The sequence below is a fragment of the Amblyomma americanum genome, chromosome 10 (assembly GCF_052857255.1).
Source record: "Amblyomma americanum isolate KBUSLIRL-KWMA chromosome 10, ASM5285725v1, whole genome shotgun sequence".
In the NCBI taxonomy this organism is placed as follows: Eukaryota; Metazoa; Arthropoda; class Arachnida; order Ixodida; family Ixodidae; genus Amblyomma; species Amblyomma americanum.
In genome coordinates this window covers 67,983,318-68,003,171 of record NC_135506.1, presented here as the reverse complement: position 1 = coordinate 68,003,171, position 19,854 = coordinate 67,983,318, and the positions used below count along the sequence as shown (strand labels likewise).

Below are 19,854 nucleotides of genomic sequence, written 5' to 3'. Positions count from 1 at the left end.
AGGAAAGGCGCGGAGCTGCGCAGCGGCGGAACGCATGTGGTTCGGTACTATTAGTGGCGCACGCGCAGTAGTGCCTCCTCGGAGCACATCCAAGGCGAAATCGCAAGTTCTCGGCCAGTAAAGCCTTATCTTGAACAGAAATACCCGCCCCGCTCTCCCTGGAAAACAGGGGGCGGGGTGCGATACGGTGAGGTAATGTAACGCAGTGAAGTACGGCAATGCGGTGACTAGGTGGCGCTTGTGTGCTGTGAGGGCATGCGTCACATACCTGACAGCGGCGATTGGCCAAGTCGATTATGTGGTGGTTGCAGGAGTCAAGTGGCGGAGCATTAGGTTGCGCTTGTCTGCGCAAGTCGGTTCACGGCGGATGAGGTGTGGAGTAGGGAGGAGGAATGAGACTGCAGGGGTGACACAGTCTTTAACGTATCTTCTGCGGTTTTCAGTGGCCTCCTCGTCCTTGGGGTTGTAATCTTCCTGCCATGGGAAAAGATTTCTTCGAAACGCGTCACGGGCGAGGGCTTGAGACCTTTTGTTCCCAGGGCCTCTATGCCCCAGTGTCAAGAATCGAGTCTAGAAAGACGTACCGGTGGTGCTCTGCTGCAGGTAGGTGTTTAGTTGAGTGCTGGTCCTCGGACCGTATAAATAAAGTTTCCCCGGAATAAAATATCTTCCGCTACATCAACGGAGTACACGAACCCTAAAATAACGAGTACTGGTCACAAGACGCCCAGAAATGTTGAAGTGAATCTAAAAAAGTTACTGACTGCGAGTGTTACTAACCAAAAACCAGATTGATTTACTTCGAGTACCTGTGGATCTAACCATTAACTTTCAGTGCAAAAATAAAAAAGGATTCTATAGCCTGAGCAGTTCCTGCACAGTCCGATTGCGAAATGTGCTTGGGCCTCCTAATTAGTAAGCATGCATTTTGAAGCACCGCACTTTTATACCCCTTTATAGGCAAACCGCGAGAGCCGCGTGATCGCAGTTTACACGTTTCGTTATGAAGCGCTCATGGCAGATTTTTAAAACCTGGGGCACTTTCGTGCACCTTTCGTGCACCCAAGCATTCGTGTTTACTCTACGCCCATCTATGCGGAATGTTAACGTGCGCCGATGTATGAGCGGCTATTTGACAGGTGCTACCTGTACATGTGACACTTCTATACCTGTGTAGGTTTACTGTCACACTTTTTGCTCAAGAAGTGACCTTTTGACCGTAGCAAGAAGCGAAAGGGGCACGTGCTGGAAAACTAAAGCAAAACGTTGGAGTTTTTACTACACCTTCAAGTGAACTCGCCCTTGCGGAAATGACATATCTGCGCCCGTTTTATTTTATACGCTGCTAGGTATAATTATATAAGGCAGCAAATAAAGCCATATCTGGATAGATCTGGGCCCAAATCAGATCAGATATGTCCATATATGTGCCGTAATGTGCCCATAATGGGCCCTTATTTGGCCCAGATCTCGTTATATCAGAACGCATATATCAGCAAGATATGGACGGGTAACGCGACCTTGTGTGGCCAGATTAGGGGCATATCTGGCGTCATCGCTATCATAAACATCCAGATCAGGGCCATATCTTGACATCATTGCGACCTCATACGGCCACATTTGGACGTCACCATATGCGCAATTTTCTACCAATATCGGCATATTAAGACCCGCCTTTATTTTTTTATGTTTACATACCAGATCTGAACACATTATGCGCCGCCACTATTTCTCACCATAAGGAGCAGCGGTGAAACTATCTTTAAAACTGTGGCCGCGGTCTCCAGCAATTCCCAGTCCTCTTACAGCGCTGACACATCACTTTAGATAGCGCTGGCAACCTTTATCATATTTCCTCTCACATTCAGTTCATAATCACAAAAGTAGTCGCAGCTGTCATCTTCCAATGAACAGCCTGTGTTGTCCCAAAATTGCATGACTTTATTTAGTGCTCCTACTGATAATCCTGGTTCTTTTACCTGGTACATATTATTCCACAGTGTATGGAATGAAGCATTTTTTTTTACAACGACACGTTATTAACTCTAGAACTATGAGGGAAATGAAAAGCTCAGAAATAAGTTTCAGCAAGCTCCGGACTTGAATGAAGCCACGAAATCGGCAGCTTAGCCGCCATCTTTCTTTTTGAACACGACCTCACGGGCACCGTATTGTTTTCACACACGAGCGAAGTCGTAGGCGTACCGTGGACACAGAAGAGTTTCACTGAGAGTTAACTGTTGCACGTGGCGGTCTTGTTTTCCCACCAGAGCCCTCCTCGATGATCTGGCCACTTCCGTCAACAGCTCCATTCTCTTTGTGTCGTCAGCTTCATGCCGCAGTTTTTACAGCACCTTTGTGCCCATCTGCAGTGGGATGAAAGCTGCTAAATGATAAACTCGGATGCCTTCGACAACTGCTCGAGAGCGAAGTAGGCCTTAAAAGAGAATGTAGGCGTTTAAGATTTTAGCTGTTCAATGTTTGTTTTATTTTTATTTTTATTTATGTACATACTGCAGACCATGGTTAGGTCCAAGCAGGAAGGGCAGGTGCACAAAAAGCAGAAGTATAGCAACAAAAATACAACAATACAGCAAAGATAATGTAGTAAAACAACAATACAGCAATGCAAGACAAAGCAGAAAAAAAATACATAATACGCAATATCAAAGATGGCTGAGGAACGCGTCTGTTTTTCAGGGTTGATTTGGTACGGTTAATGAGTTCCAGTCAGATATAGTGCGTGGGAAAAAGGAAAACTTGAACGAGTTAGTCCGGGCAAAATATTGTTTTAAAAGAGCTTTGGGATAGTGTCGTGTATTCCGTGTTGGCATTGGGGAAAGATAAGCAGAAGGGTCAAGTCTGAGTTTATTATTAAGAAGTAAAGAAAGAAAATCTAAACGAAAATTTCGTCTTCTTACCTGTAGTTCTTCAATACCGTTAGCATGCATCAAGTCTGAGGGGGAGTCAGTGGGTAGATATTTTGAATCTAATTGCTTTCCTTTGAACGTTCTCGAGCTTTCTTATGTTAGACTTAGTATACGGGTCCCAAATTATGCAAGCATATTCAAGCTTGGGTCTAATTAGAGTATTGTAACCTAAGAGCTTAACGTTAGCGGGGGCGTTTCGAAGTTTATGCCTTATATAACAAAGCTTACGGAATGCGAGTGAACAGATGTTATCTATGTGAGAGTTCCAGGAAAGGTTATTAGTAAGTGTTACACCCAAGTACTTTACGGACGCTACTTGTTGCAATGGTGATGATTCTAATTTGTATGCATATTGTAGAGCGTTTATCTTGTTAGTTATGCGAAGAGAAACACTTTTATCTGCGTTCAGTGTCATGTCCCAGCGCTTGCACCACTGTACAATATTAGTAAGCGTATTTTGTAGGTCACTCTGATCGTTTTCATTGCTAACATCGCGAAATAAAACACAGTCATCAGCATATAATCGAATATGTACGCCAGTACAAACTTCACCGATGATGTCGTTAATGTATATTAGAAAGAGTAGTGGCCCCAGTACGCTTCCCTGTGGCACACCTGATGTGACTGGGAGACAGCCAGACTGGTGACGACCGATTGAAACATGTTGACTCCGGTTAGTTAAATAATCATTTATCCAGGAAATAAATATAGGCGGAAGTCCCATAGTTTTTAGATTTAGAATAAGGCTGTGGTGTGGAACTTTGTCAAACGCTTTACTGAAATCTAGAAAGATCGCGTCAATCTGGCTGTTATTGTCAAGTGATGCCGCAAATGAATGGATAACTGAAAGTAGTTGAGTTACTGTGGAAAACCCTTTGCGAAAACCATGCTGGTAATCTGTCAGAATGTTGTTGCGATCTAAGAATTCATTAATGCTAGTTGCGACAATATGTTCCATTAATTTGCAGCAAGATGACGTTAAGGATATAGGTCGATAATTGGTCACCTGAAGGCGGTCGCCTTTTTTAAATACAGGTACGACTCGGGCTATCTTCCAGTCCTCAGGTACACACCCGGTTAACAATGACGCGCGAAATATAATAACCAAAAACCTGGCCAAAAGTAGTTTGTAGTACACTTGTGGGTGCAAAAACTTCCTCGGTTCTAAACAGTCACTGAAGCTCCAAAGTGCACAAATGTCACGTTAATAATAATAATAACAATAATAATAGTCATGTTTATTTTCGCCACTGAATACAGAGGAGGGAAAATAGGTTCAACCCAAGTTCCATGTAACAACAACATGCAAAACAGAAAATTCATACAGTTGATAGTGCTGTCAAAAATAGCGCCAGTCCTTAAGTCTTCTGCACCAAGGTAGCACTCTCGTTGACGTCATCCGCCTTCAAGTACCGCCTCACGTGGGCCCAGCAGTCCTCGTTGAGGTCGTCTAGTTGCGTGTGGCCGTCATCACGTGGATGGCAGGTGACCCGGTCCCTCACCACGCCAGTGAACCGCATGAAATCGTCCATGCGTCGGATGCTCCGAAGCCGGTCCCGGACGGAATCAAAGATTTCGGTCTTGGTGGCCTCGGACAGTGTCGCGAGTTCTTCCATCAGGGCGGGATACCGGTAAATACGCTCCAGGGCCGTTGCGACATGCCTGTTTGTGGGAGATGACGGCGTTCTTTAAAACCCAGTAAAGGCAGGCATTTAGAAAATTGGATAATTGTAGGATAGTGTCATGGAAATATTAAAGGTTATCGTCCATTCTTCCGATGTGTAGTAAAATATTGCTTTTACAGTGTTTCCATCGATCGCAGTGAACAGTTAAGACTCCCATAGAAACGCAATGAGGAACGCTTTTGACGATAAAAAAACGTTAATCGAAAAAAAAATGAAGACTGCTGTCAGGTGATCTGCAGATATATTGATTGTTAGAGTGAAGTTTTACACGATATGAAAAAGTTAAAAATGGTTTTGTCCAGAATGGATGGTTATGAGTGTAGTGAAATGGAAGACGACCAGTATACACACTCAGACAAGACTTATTTTCATGTTTCGTTCGGTCATTATTACAACAGTGTGCCCTCAAGAGCAGACATCATTAACCTGACGCAAGAGTTAGCTTGGGGCAGGCTAGATGATTGTATAGACTGTCAGAAAACATTTTACTTCAAATTCGCTCATAACATGAGAAACATAGCACACTGAAAAACGAGAAAATTTGCGGGATTTTAAAATTGTTAAAAAGACACGCAGACAGACAAGCGTTTTGCATAGGCTTGTAGAACATGAAATGGTGTCCTTGTTCATCGCTGAACTTTGCTATCCTGTACTATATGAATGAACTAGCCCGAACCAGGTTATTACTTGATCATATGTATGATTAAGTAATAACCTGATCATATGTATGAACATTTAAGCAGTATTTCGGAGTAAAAAGACTACTAACACCACTTCCAGCAAAAACGTCGCTTTTAAGTAGCAACAACCTTCTCTTGCGAAGCAAAAAAATCCCAATAACTTTACACACCTTGATTCCTGACCTAAATATAAGGCAAGTTTCAACAGAATATTATTTTGTAGCGAAAGCTACATTACGCTAGCATTTCGAGCCTTCAACGTGGTGCGGAGCAGCTGCCGGCGGCGCGGCGCGAAACCGAGTGGGGGGGGGAGAGAGGTTGAGGGAGAGTGAATCACCTCCAGGGACGAAGATGAAGAAGGAACGACCAGCGAAACGGAGCGGCGAAAGACTGACTTTGCAATTCGACTGAGCGAGTTCCGCGCGGCCAGCTGTAGCTATCGCGTCACTCCAGGTTTAACCAGAGCTAAACCACCGCCAATTTTTTAACATGAGAGGTGATAGACTGCAAAGCTGCGCTACAATTCAATTATTACATACCGTACACAATGTTGAATAAAGCACGCGAATAGCATGCCAGCAGTTGAAAAATCTAAGCATTAGGCATGCAAGTTGCTGTATTTAACGGGAAAATGAGAGGCTGGGCTCCTCAATGTGCTCTTATTTAATTACTTTGAATGGCACGTTTTGGACTAATTAAAATATCAAACGACTGAATGTTTGGTACAAAGCACGTCCTGAAATTTCTCGCCGGCTTTCACGGAGAAAGAAATCGTATTTTTGCAGCTGAATCAGCGCTTTCGCTAAACCACAAGCAAAGGGAATACAAATATTAACCCAGGTAGCACCCAAATGTTACAACGTCACTTTTTTCTCCAACGTTAATAAAAGGTTGTTGATGTCCTTTTCTTGTGACGTTTGCGGGACGTTACAAATGACCTTTCCTAACCTTAGTTAAATATTTAAAGAACATATCTGCAGCTTTCGCTTAACTTTAAAGGTAACCCTGCATGATAATAATAATAATAATAATTGGTTTTTTGGGAAAGGAAAGGGCGCAGTATCTGTCTCATATATCGTTGGACACCTGAACCGCACCGTAATGGAAGGGATAAAGGAGGGAGTGAAAGAAGAAAGGAAGAAGAGGTGCCGTAGTGGAGGGCTCCGGAATAATTTCGACCACCTGGGGATCTTTAACGTGCACTGACATCGCACAGCACACGGGCGCCTTGGCGTTTTTCCTCCATAAAAACGCAGCCGCCGCGGTCGGGTTCGAACCCGGGAACTCCGGATCAGTAGCCGAGCGCCCTCACCACTGAGCCACCGCGGCATGACCAGACCGGTCTTTTGCGACCTGCCACAAGTTCAATCGCCACTTTGGTAGGAACAACGACAACGACACGCGCCACAATACACCACAACTACAAGCAACTCACACTGGCATTCTAACAGATAGCACGTATTCAAGCTTATATAATAATTATTTATTGTCGGGTTTAACGTCCCGAAGTGGTAATGGACTATGAGAGACTCCGTAGTGAAGGGCTCCTGGGGTTATTTAACGTGCGCTGTGATCATATAGCCAACCGTGAAGGATGATGTCGATGTGATAGTTGTCAATGGGTAATATGCAAAGCTATCTAATTGAATTTTTGAGCTGTGCATGCAATCTATGGCACTCATCATCTCAGATGTTTAACTGCAAAGTTCTGCTAGTTGAAAAATATCGTTAGTTAACAAACGGTGAGAAAAGTTTTAGAAACAATGGATGAAAATACTGGAAATGCTTTCTACATTGTTATGATTTAAACACTCTAATATTATTACAATTTGGAACGTCGTTTTATGGTTTCGTTTTTAACACTTGTTCTAAGAAACAAATAAAGGGAGAAAAATTAACTAATCGAACACAGCAGTACCGTAATGATTAGTATTAATGATAAACTAATGTTTACCGTGCAACATACCTGTATAACGTTATTCCTTAGTTTTAACACTAGCCTAACGTTCCAATGCACACCGTAATGTTCGTGAAACTTACACAGCAATTCTATAGCATTAAAAAAAAAAACTGGCGCAAAATCGGACAACACACAGCAAGAAAGACAAGCCTTTCTTGCTGTGTGTTGTTCGATTTGGCGCCAGTTTTTTCTGTTTATATGTACCGACTAGCCCCCAAACATGTTCTATTCTGTAAAATTATTCTAATTCTTGGTACTGCATGCAAAGATTGCGCTTCGAGAATTCTCGCTATAGATGGACGATAGCAGGGCCAGTCATAAATATTATACAGGCAGTGGTTACTGCTATAAAGCACCTAAGGCGTCGGTTATGAGCTCGACCTGCCTCATTTTCAGTCGAATCGGCTTTGCTTAAAACGTAGCTCACCTGTCGAATACTCCAGCCTTGACGAATCGCGCGGCACGGGCAGACAGACAGAAGTTTCTCCGTGTAGTGTCCGAGATGGCAAACCGATACCCATTGAAATCCGCATCCCACTCAGGCCAGCGAATGCCCACGCGCAGTAGGGTGTAGTTGTCGGCGATGGACATTGACAGGCGTCTAAGAAAGACCCCGGCGTAAGCGTGTGATCGGCCCTCGAACCCGAATATCCTGAAGCTCCGGCTTCGCGTCACTGCGTCCGCCAACTCCTCGTAGTCCTCCCTGTTCGGGCTGTCCAGGAAAACCCCCAGCTTTCTTACGCCCATATTCTGAGACAGGGCGTCGAATATCACAGTCCACCTTGTGCTTGGCTCCACGGATTCGTGTGGGCATACGACGTGCAGATCAAGTTCTTCCAGCTGTGACGTCACTCTCAGGTAATTTGCCATGGCTGAAGAGAGGGCAGGGTCTTCACCCGAGAGCCTGATGGCCACTCGGGTCAAGTGACTACACTCGGGCAGCTGACGCAGGACATCGTTTCTGAAAACCTCGCAGCCTTGCAAGTGCAAATATACTTGCTTAACCGACTTGCACTTGATCAAGCCGGTTCTCTCCATCACGTCGAAATGTCCCAGGGAAACCTTCTCCTCCGCACCAGTGGCGGTCAGCACCGAGCATAGGGAAGGTAAGATGTCAGCGGGTGAGAGGCTCCTTTCAATGTGCAGCTTCTTTAGGCTTAGCCTTGAAGACAGCGCCTGGAAGAGCGTCGCCCACCTTGGCAAGCTCCACATCACAAGCGGCAGGGTCAGCTCTTCCAGCGTGCAGTTTTCCCCAAGCGCCTCGAGCCAACTATCAAAGACGGCTTGATGCTCAGGCCCGAGGTAGGACAGCGGTGAGATGAGGTTGAGGCGCAGCAACACGTTATTCTTTCTGAAGATTTTTGCGACGAGAATAACACTTTCTTCGTCCGTGATGAACGAAGTGAGAGTCAGTTTCCTCACTGTTCGATTTTCTGCGATGTCTTCAAGAAGAAACGTTTGCATGCGTTTGCTCCCTATAGGCATCTGCAGAGTCGTCAACGCGGAACCAATCGTCTGATACCTCGGGGGGCACACATGGTAAGGCCCGCGGACGAGGAAGCCACTGAGAACGAACTCTTTCAAGGTATGGCTTCTTACTACGGCTTCCAGTATAGTCTTGCTCTTATTCTCAAAGATAGCGAGACAGTAAAGCCTAAGAGCAACCAAACACGACGAACTGCGAATAAGTGTTTGCAATGCGTCGGCCAGCGCCTCGGGAAAGCAGGTGCTCCCCGAGCATTCGAACTCTTCCAGGCTCGTCAGTCTCTCTACCACAGAGCAGACTTCACTCGTCATGCGATCTGACCACTCCAGCTTCAGGAACTTGAGCCACGAGTTCTTGCGGAGCGCGCTACACAGGCCCACTTCTCGGTAGTCGAAAAACGATTTCGCAGCTTGGAACGATATCACACAGGGGTGCCTCGCAATCAGCCAGTTAATCACCAGCCCGCCCTGAACAAACTCGTAATCGTCAAAGTGCGGGAAAACCTCGTAACTCGGCTCGTAAAGCTTCTCCAGGGAGAGCTTGCCGAAAGTTCCGGGCAGCTCTCGAAGCTCAAACCTTGCCGCGAACAGCAACTCGTTCCACGCGGACAGCTTGGGGACTACGTGGCACATCCGATCCTCCGATGCCGTGCAGGGTGTGCGGAAGTCGACGGTGGCCCCCGTGAAGCAGCCTTTGAGGCTCTCCATTTCCTCCAACAGCCTGGAGGTAGCCCTGGTTACCCTCGTGATGACAGACATCCTTCTGCCTCTTCCCGGTGTCCCGGCGTTCTCCATCGCGTTCTGCGTGGAAATTTTAAGATACGTTGAAACGTTAAGTACATCGAAAGTTTTTTATTTCAACTGAACACTGGAGCTTACGCGAGCCCGCCCAAACACATTAATTAACTATGAACTACCAAATTATGAAGGAATCAAAAAATTATGAGATCACTGCGGCACCCGCATTAGAGGAATGCGTAAGCAGTGCCGCCTCCTCGCCACTCTTTGCCTAAAGTAATCAAGTTCCATCATTGCCCCTTCTGAGTTTTCAAACTTGGCGCCACGCTTCGTTTTCAAATTTGGCGCCATGCTTCGCTCCGTCCACACTTTCGGTTTTTCAAATTTGGCGCCACGCTCTAGCTCTGCCCACATCCAGTGTTTTAAAATTTGACGCCCCTTTTACTCCGGCCCCGCACACTTTTTGGACATTTTCGGTTCTATATAATTACCTGATTTACCCACCTTAACCATTTTGTCACTTGCACATCCTCGTATGATGCTGTATCCGACAATACCATTCTTTTTCCGATATACCGACTACAGTATTTCCCGCTCAATTTAATCCAAACGCCAGAATATTTAATCCGAGTGCCATTCAATTTAATCCAGGTGCCAAAGAAATTAATCCAAGCGCCAAAGCATTTAATCCAAACGCCAGCGAATTCAATCCTCATGCATTCTCACACTGGACCGCTTAAACTTAAAACGCGGTCTACAAATCCCAGACGCGTTATCGATGAGTTGTTACTGACGAAGCATTAGACACCGAATGAGCATGTAACCATAACAACTTTTTTTAATCATAACAAATAAGGGCCGGGTATTTATGCCAACCACCACATCAAATAAAGTACAGGGTGAACGCGAAGCGTATTGCAAATATGCATCGGCGGTGTCCTGCAACTCGCAACGATCATCATGTCACACCTTCATTATCCTGATAAGATGAGCGACTCACTCTAAGGTTATGACTAAGATAACCTCTTGTGATCAGCCGATAGTCCACTCACATGACTTCGCATCACTTGCAACCTGACGTCCCACATTCTCAACCAAAGTCATGGGGGGTATGGAACGAAACGTTATGTCGAATGTAATGACGCTATCACTTCGACACACCCTTAGCTAGCCCATTCACTGTGTTCCTACATGACACTAATAAACTGGACAAAGATGTGCAATTCTTCCCGCCTTATAAAGTCACGTGACTTTCAGCAAGGGGGAGGCACTTTCACGACCCAACAACATTGGTATCGGATTTCCCTGGACAATACGGCTATTTCGTTGAGTCCACTCTCCGGTCTCACGCGACTTGCAGTATCATGCATCACATCAAGTTGCTATTGCAATGTTATCGCTATCGCTAACTCTAAACGCTTTCGCTGCGCCATTACAAGCTGTGACGTCACAAGGAGCCTACTTTCATCATGACGGGACGTTATGGCAACCCTGCAGTGGGTTGCAAGTGATGCGAAGTCATGTGAGTGGACTATCGGCTGATCACAGGGAGTTTATCTTAGTCATAACCTTAGAGTGAGTCGCTCATCTTATCAGGATAATAAAGGTGTGACATGATGATCGTTGCGAGTTGCAGGACACCGCCGATGCATATCTGCAATACGCTTCGCGCTCACCCTGTACTTTATTTGATGTGGTGGTTGGCATAAATACCCGGTCCTTATTTGTTATGATTAAAAAAAAGTTGTTATGATAACTTGCTCATTGGGTGTCTAATGCTTCTTCAGCAACAACTCATCGATAACGCCTCTGGGATTTGTAGACCGCGTTTTAAGTTTAAGCGGTCCAGTGTGAGAATGCATGAGGATTAAATTCGCTGGCGTTTGGATTAAATGCATTGGCGCTTGGATTAATTTCTTTGGCACCTGGATTAAATTGAGTGGCACTCAGATTAAATATTCTGGCGTTTGGATTAAATTGAGCGAGAAATACTGTAGTTCCTCTGTTATAAAACCGAGATTATCTAGTCCACGCCGAAGCCGTCTACATAGCCATACAATGCTTGTCGCATTAGAAGAAAAATAGCCTCCAAGTTATACCAGGTTCTTGAATTGGTTCCCCAGATGTGCCGAACCACTTCCCGAAGGGCCGCAAGCTCACAGTGGTTGATGTTATATGTCCTTAAATGAATATGAGAGTCATCTGCCGAGCGAGAATCACCACAGCTGCTGTCGATGCTAATATACACAACTTAATTGCCCAATCGTTCATGTGCATGTATTTACACCCCTGCGCAAAAATGGAAAGATCAAGCGAATTCACAGAACTGCGTGCGGACGGTTTCTTACGCTGCAGTACCTGTTTTCGAGATAAACATACGGTGCCTCACCAAATACAGTATTGTGCGTTTTTATCGTGAATACTTTCAAAAATTTCCCAGCCTCAACCGCTGGCTCATTTGCGGTGAAACTGCACACAGAGCTTGCGTATTATGGTAAATTTTGTATCGTAGCAAGTTTGACAACGGTACTTACCGAGTTGAGCCGTGCACGATGCGAAAACCTAATCGTCTGCGTAGAGATCGGCGAACCAAAGCCCGCAGACGACGTTTTTTTTCACTGAAGGGCGGCTCTGGCGCTATCTCTTTTCGGCAGTGGAAAGCGTTACGACAAGGCCGCCGAGACGAGCGTTGCAAACAATATTCTTTAAAAAGTAAAGCCTCGTCAAATAAGCTGTTCTGATATTTTTTCACGCTCAGTTAGCCAAAAGTGTTGTAAGCGCTTCAGTTGAAGCAGACGAAACGGCCGGAACGGCATATTCAAATGGTCCGCGCTTCTTGCAACGCCCATCTCGGTGGCATTGTCGTAACGCTTTCCACTACCAAAAACAGATGACGCCACTACCTCCCTTCAGCGAAAAAACGTCGTCTGCGGGTTTTGGTTCGCCGATCTCTACGTAGATGATTACTTTTTCGCATCATGCACGGCTCATCTAATTAAGTACCGTTGTCGAACTTGCTACGATACAAAAGTTACCATAATACGCAAGCTCTGTGTGCTGTTTCATCGCAAATGAGCGAGCGGTTGAGGCGGGGAAACTTTTGAAAGTCTTCACGATAAAAACGCACAATACTGTATGTTAGACTGTTTCCCCACTTCGACCAGTCACGCCTCTGTACACAAAAAAATCGCAACCACCGCCGTTAGCGCGGCCTCTCCACTTTTGTGCACGACTGTACATACAAGCAAACTCAAAGTACGCGCCAAAACTGCTCCGCAAAAGCGAAACTTCTTTTAGTGACAACAAACTATATGCAAACAAAACAAAATATTTAGGTGATGCATATTGTGTTTTAACCAATATATTATTATATCTGGCCAAAGTTTGTGCTTTAACTAAAGAAATTATTTGTTTGTGCCGTACTTTCGTATAAGCTTGGTGTCACATGTTTCGACTCCCAACATTGTGCGTGGTCTGGCGTTTGCTTTCAGCTGATCGAAGTTTCGGAGGTACTTGTCCCGATTGCGTGTATTTATTCTCCTTTGTGTCAGCTACTTCGCTTTTGGGCTATTGGAGCTGCTTGCCTTGAGTCGGAGGTAACTACCCACTTTGTTTACTTGTTAGTTAACGGAAACTTTCCTATTCATCCACCTACTTGCTCTCTCGTGCGCTTAAGCCTATGGTCCCGCTTTAGGCTCTTGGTTTTAAACACTGCATGTGAGAAAGCTGTTTTTCTTTTCGATCACTGCAAGTGTATATGACGTTTCGAGAAAAATTGTTTACTGGGTGCTGCTGCGTTCAACTGTCGTTGGAGAGCTCTTCTGGGCCTTAAACGCGGAATCATACACAGTCCCCTACTGACAGCTGGCTGTTGCGGCTCGCTGAAGCGCGGAGGCGCAGTTAGGTTGCAGTTTCCCCCGCTCCCTGCCTTAGCTCACAAAGGAGGTGGCATTGCCTTGAAAGCAGAAATCGTTGCCCCAGTTTCTGCGTCTCGGCAGTTCGAAGGGAGGGCGGTTACGTAAGAGGTGGCGCTTTTACGCGCGTATGATCGTTGTTTCACAGCGGCTGCTGCTTGCTTGTTTTGCCTTTGCTTGCGCTGACATTCGATACAACTTTGATCTTCGTTGTATATTTGGCTGGAGGTTCGTGACGTTACCTGGCGGTTCGAGACTGGGCGAATTCCCTCGTCCGTTCTAAGTTTGCCGAGGGGAGTTTCGAACCTAGAGCTGTCAAAGTGATTAAAACCTCTGCCACATTGTGCCAAATTGTAGGCTGAAATAGCGCGGTTGCCAACACTGCTGGTTCTCTGTGGTACACCCTGTATGTCCCTGCAATTCATTGATACTTTATGCAAATGCGCCGATAAAAGCGGCCCCAGCTGTGGGCGTGTTGTTCAGGCGTCAATCATCCTTTCTTTCCGTACACATGTCTCTGCGCTGGCCCGACCGTCTGGCTGATAGGGCAACCATTCCTGGGGGTCATCGCTATCTTTTGGCATTCGCGACTGCTGTACGCTCTCAGCAGTCTCAGCCGACGGCTTGTGTCTGGGCATTTTCACACTGAAGGTTATGTGAGCTGCGCGTACCCGGAATCGTCGCGGCAATGCTTCGCGCGTCATTTCACCCACATTTTTGCTGCGATAGCGGAGACGGATCATGTTTAGACATAGGTAGTGCTACCCTTAACAATAAACGTGCCGGTAATTGCTTTGCCCGTTCCCCACAGTCACATGTGGGTTCGTATCTTCTATCATCATCCCAGAAAGCCAGTGTTATTTAAAAACATCATAGGTAGCTGCGTGTGGGTTCAAGACAAATCAAATCCACTGTCTGAAGCCGTACAGCACAACATGACAAAGTGCACAGCTCTCAGTGATGCTTCCCAGTAACACAGCCCACCATCTCTGGCTGCACAGTAAGTCTTCACAATTGTGTTGAGAGGATAGATAGAGTATTAAGAATTACTGCACATATCCCGCCATTTCATAGTTCATTCACAGTGGGGACGAAGGTCATCAAATCTTGCGTGGTGCTGGCACATAGGCAGAGTTGGTGCAGTTTCGATACAGGGAGCTAGGTTTTTCTCATGGGAGACGTCTTGTAACACAAGGAAGACACGAAAATGGCCAAAGTGATGGGAAGTGGTGTTCCATGAGCTCCTGTGCGAAACCACTATTCACATAAGCCATTAGTTAAGTGCGTGTGATTTGATTTCTTTACTCTACTAATTCAAAGGCCATAATGTTCGGGTTTCTCAGTCTAGCTCAGTTACCAACACCTGAATACTATTTTGGGGAGGGGAAAAAGCTTTCACACTCCTAAATGCTGTTGCCCATGCAAATTTTTGTTCGATATGAGCAAACCATATTTTGTGCAATCAAGAAAACGCTTTCATCTTGAAATCTGTCTGCCGATTTTATTGTCTAGAACTTGCACATGATTGGCTGAGTTGATATTGTCATTAAATTCTCATTGCATTTGATCAGACTGTTCTCTTGGTACTTGTGTTAATGATAGGTTTCTGCATATCACCACCCATTGTGGAGAGTTATTTGCAGAAAGGCTTGTAGCTGAGACAGTGTAAATGGTGGCTTTTCTTTTTTATGACACATGTCTTGAAAGCACTTTGCCATTGTTTTTTGGTCTCTCAAACGTAAGGGAGGTGCTTGTGTGCTATGCCGTTCTTCAATGCCACATTGTTTTGGTGCGTTTGCTTTCCTTAAGAGTGTTCTTTGTTCATCGCTGTATGTATTGGCCTTATCATTTTGTTTGCTGCACAGGGCCAGTTGTCTTGTGTGTTCTTTGCACTCCATGAGAATGATAACACGACACCGAAGGCAACTTCATTCAGTTTTTGTTCGTGTTAAAAAATTTATTCTTTGGCCCTTTGTGGCTATGTTGATGTTTGTTGTGCAGCAAAAGACATTTATTGTTGCGGAAGTTTGACTTATAATTGAAACATTTTTTTTCCACACCACTCTGTTCAAACTCATGAGTTCGATGATGAAAATGGACTCCATGCTCACTGGCTTGAAGTGAATGGTGGTGTTTAGTCTCAGAGATCTGCCTAGCCTCAGTGGCCCTTTAACAAAGCATTATTATCACATGCTGCTGGTTATACAGAATCTAGGACTGTTTACAATGGTGTGAGCATGTTATCTGGAAGCTTCCTTTAAACCAAACGCAGTTGCCAGCCATGGCCAGTCTTATCTTGACTACAGCAACCATTCATGTTGCTATAGCTGCCACTGAGTGATAAAGGAAAAGAGAATACACATCATATGAGAAATGCATGTGCACTGGGCGGAAGAACAATAGGACATACTCCCTATTCTCATACTTACTGTACAATACTTTGATTACAAGGATCTTACTCGTGCCTCCATTCAACACTTCCTTGTCACCGTTAGCACAAGTTCGGCCTTATAAACAGTTTGCTTTCAAGCCTTTGTTATCCTGCGGTGCTACCTATTGCCACCACTACAGGACAGTGTTTTCCTCGTACAGGACCATCAGAGGGAAAACGTGACATTGTGCTTGCTATTCACTATTGTTTTGAAAAGGAACGTGTGCCGATTGCAACCCCATTGAGGCTTACTGCATTCGTTCGTATTCTGTGCGTGTCTATATGTTTACGGTCTTGAGCTAGCTGTGAGATTTGCTGAACACAAAATGGTTTAAGCATAAAAAAGCCATGCTATCATGGTGAGCTGTGTCTACGGGTAAACAGAAATACATGGGCTGGCATTTAATTGCTCTGCATTTGCATGTAAGGTCTTATAGTTGTAGGTAAGATTTTTGGGTTTTAAGAAGTTTCTGCTTTTCATATTTTGCAATTCCACTTGATGTTGTGTGGTTGGTTCACAAAGATCGTCTGGATAGTTCTGGAGCAGGCATAATGGAGGCCAAGAGGAAATTTTACACATTTTTGTAGCAGCACCTAGGTTTAATTGAATTGCGAGCTACCAATTGGGATTTTTACTCATTCTTTTTTGCCTCGTGGTTGCTTCTGTTTCCAACCTTTACTAGAGTAAATTTATTGCATTATGTAGTTTTTTGTTGGCATGAGTGCAAAAAGTGGGAGACTTAGCCCGAAAGTAAAATGAGTCTCTTTTCTTGTGATGCATTAGTGCTTCAGGAACCCCCCCCCCCCCCCCCCTCTTTTTTTTTTATATATGTTAGAACAGCTTTCGCTTTATTTGCGTGATGCTGTCTAATATGCCAATGCACTGCGGATGGCTGCAATTCTTTCTTAATGCAGAGGGTATGTCATTTTCATGCGACTAAAAGTTCATTTTACCCGTCTGTGGCAGTGGTTGCCAGCCCCCTTCCTGACTTGAAGCAGTTAGTTGTGGGCCAGCAATGACGTCATCACTGACCTGAACACTGTGCGCCTGTGGTCACACGACTCAGCCAAGATGACGGACGACATGCTGGGCAGTGATGTGCCCAGCACCACTTCCAGCTACTTCAATGTCACATCACCATCACCCACCCCGGCTGTGCTGGAGCCAGAGTACTTTTGCAAGTGGGTCCTCTACCACGAGATCCCAGGCTCTCAGTAAGTGAGCAACTCTCCTTGCTCAAGGCGGCTCTCACAAGCTTCCTGTGTGAATAGCTGCTGAGCGTATTGTTCTGGCACAGCGCTTCCTTGTCTTCTTCAGAGGCCTTCCGGTGTTGAAGACGTGCTGCACTGAACCTAATTTCATGGAGCATAGGTATTCCAAATGATGCCATATTACGTAGCCGTTCTGAATGTGCCAGAGAAAAGTGCTGCACAGGAGGACTTTAATTACAGTCTTTCTTGGTTTGAATTTGAAATCTAAAACTTTCATTAGCAGTATAATGAAGACTGGCAGAGTGATTAGTAGCTGGGACCTTTCAAATTAGGTTAATAATTTAATTACTAACATTTCATGCATGCACTCCACTGTTCTTTCATAGGCCCCGTAGGATATGCCTAAAAATACCAAATGTTTCAGAGCCATTGTTTTTTGCAAGGTATGGAACGAAAAATATCTCTTTTCACAAACTTGAAAACTGTGAAAGCACGAGGACAGAGGTGGCTTTCAAATCTATGCTTTCAACTTTGTCATTGATGTGTAAGCCCAGGTATTACCATGTGTTTTTAACTTTGGTTTTCTGGGGTTTTTTTAGTAAAGTGCAGATTCCCAAGGTCGTTGTTGTTCGCAAGGGTGTTACTTCGACTGATGTATTCGGTTATAGGCTGGTTTTGGTTCTGCCAGGAGAGTTGAAGGATTTAAAAACTATGCGTCTTAAAATAAATTTTTAGTGAAACATTTAATGTTGGCTGGTTGTCAGTATGGCTTTAGGCAAAAGAAGTCTACAGAAGTGGCATTTTCAAGGAAAAAGAGATAATTATCAGTACTATTGAAGAATAACTGTTTTTTTTTTTTTCAGAATTTGTGTAGATTCCTCTAAAGCATTGTAATCAACTGTAATTTGCTACTTCATAACTTAGCTGTTGTGGAACTAGAGAAATCAGTCTGTTTGACAGAATGGCATCTGAAACACTACATGCATATGGTAGTAACTAATCGCAGGTCATTTACCTCACAACCTCTCTTGTTTGGAGTGGACAGGGCAGCATTTGTCTCGCAGGCACTTCATGGCTCTTTCCAGGCGTTTATAAAATTTTTTATTAACATAGGTGGAAGTTAATTTGTTAAATATGTGGGCCAGTAGCCTCACAAAAGTGCCTTAAATTAAATGACAAGCGGGCAGTTGTTGCAATTTTCCACCCAAATTACAAAGTGATTTGAAGAAAATTTTATCAGAGGCTTTTAGCAGTGAACGTTAAATGCTTTTTGTGCTCACCACAACCCTAGTTAGGGCAGGCATGCAGATAATATAAGTAGTCAAAAGAGCCGAATTATAACCTTATCTTATGTCACCGTGTACATTCTCTGTCAACACAGTTGGAAATACTCATCTGTAATGGATATTTACTGCCAGTAATTAGTTACCATGTGAGGTGCAACAAGAAAGCAAAGTTTATGCAAGAAATGTGCAGTTAGCTGGTTAATCACAAATCTACCACGGCAAATTTTTATGGACGTCCACTAAAAATTTTGGTATTCTAAAGATTGGTGCCTTGTGTCCAGTCAGATTTTATGCAGTTATAAGAATGCAGCCCCCCAAAAAAACTCTTACTTTATCAGCTTTAAAATTTGTAATTTCCTCATATACACTGTGCAATTCTTGCATGCACAGTATCACATACCTTGGTCTCTGCCTTCTTGGCACACCCTGTACTGCAATCATTCTCTTATCACATTATGAAATAACTTAACACACTTGTAAAAATGATGCAAGTATCGAAAGGGCATCATTGAATCAGTGTCTGTCCTCTGCATTCTCTCTTTTCTCTGCCCCTATATACCTCCCCATCCTTTTTCCTCTGTGCGCCCACTGCAGTGGCTTAGTGTCTATGGTGTTCAGCTACTGATCCCAAGTTTTTTGACGAGAGGAAAGGGCACAGTAACTTGTGCTTCTCAACACTTGAAAGAAAGGGTAGAAGAAGGAAGAGAGAAAGAGGCTCAAAAATAATTTCGACCACGTGGGATCTTTAGTGTGCTCCGGCATCACACAGTACATGGGCACCTGTTGCGTTTAGTTTCCTTCGAAACGCGGCCGCTGCAGCTGGCTATGAGCCGAGGTTCTTTGGCTCGGTAGCCGAGTGTCCTAACTACTGAGCCACTGCGGTGGGTGGAATTGCATCCTGGCCTTAATGACAGCATTTCGGTAGAGGCTGAATGGAAAAACGCCTGTATGTGACGTGATGTCAGTGCATGCTAAACAACCCCCGGTGGTCTAAATTACTTTGAAGTCGAAGTGGAAGACTTCAAAGCTCATGTGCCCTTATGGCCCATGTGCAGTTTTGGGACATGAAACTTACCATACAATACCAGTCTCACTCACTCACTGACCCTCCACATCACCATTGGCTCAAAAACTATCAATCACTGACCTGCCCAATAACCCACTGACTTACCCTCTCACCCACTGACTCATTCATTTAATGAATAAATGAATAAATCAGTCAGCCAGTCAGTTAATCTTACAATGAGTCGATCATTTCATCAATGCATAATTTAATAAATCGATCAGTAACTGCTAATAAATCGGTCAGCAAAAAAATTAAACCCCGCATACCGTATCATCCCTTTCCCCAGTGCGAGGTAGCCGACCAGTATCTTTTCGTGTTTTAACTTCCCACCACCTCTCCCTTCCTCTCCAGTTGAATCAGCTTGAAAGGTTGAGGTTCAGAGCTGCTGCGTGTATTCTTTGAGTGGTTCAAGTGACAGATGTGAGGAGGTACTCACTGCAGCCCACATCAGCATACTCTGCTGTGCA

General features: G+C 44.6%; 2 protein-coding genes across 5 annotated transcripts in view; one reads left to right on the top strand and one right to left on the bottom strand.

The window, feature by feature from the left end:
- Nucleotides 1–4,288: 4,288 nt before the first annotated feature.
- LOC144108379 (uncharacterized) lies at nucleotides 4,289–11,674 on the bottom strand. The gene is made up of 3 exons (XM_077641628.1): nucleotides 11,578–11,674; nucleotides 7,683–9,541; nucleotides 4,289–4,592 (listed from the first exon to the last, which is right to left on the bottom strand). The coding sequence occupies exons 2-3, from the start codon at nucleotides 9,533–9,535 to the stop codon at nucleotides 4,289–4,291; spliced, it is 2,157 nt and encodes a 718-aa protein (XP_077497754.1). The 5' UTR covers nucleotides 9,536–9,541; nucleotides 11,578–11,674.
- A 1,241-nt stretch (nucleotides 11,675–12,915) lies between these two features.
- Nucleotides 12,916–19,854, top strand: part of LOC144106971 (transmembrane protein adipocyte-associated 1 homolog) — a 54,316-nt gene continuing 47,377 nt past the window's right edge. The window contains exons 1-2 of one of the 4 annotated variants that reach the window (XM_077639938.1): nucleotides 12,916–12,987; nucleotides 16,791–17,038. In XM_077639938.1, coding sequence (XP_077496064.1) covers nucleotides 16,896–17,038 — 143 coding nt within the window. In that variant the 5' untranslated portion in view covers nucleotides 12,916–12,987; nucleotides 16,791–16,895. Of the gene's footprint in view, nucleotides 13,075–14,285; nucleotides 14,393–16,790; nucleotides 17,039–19,854 lie in introns of those variants that run through there. The other 3 variants (XM_077639937.1, XM_077639940.1, XM_077639939.1) reach the window with 3 other exon arrangements.

Coding starts and splice junctions, on each gene's coding strand:
- LOC144108379 (XM_077641628.1), bottom strand. CDS start 9,535: ATGGAGAACGCCGGGACACCGGGAAGAGGCAGAAGGATGTCTGTCATC. Junction 4,593..7,682: donor AAGGCTGGAGTATTCGACAG/GTGAGCTACGTT, acceptor TCCCACAAACAG/GCATGTCGCAACGGCCCTGG.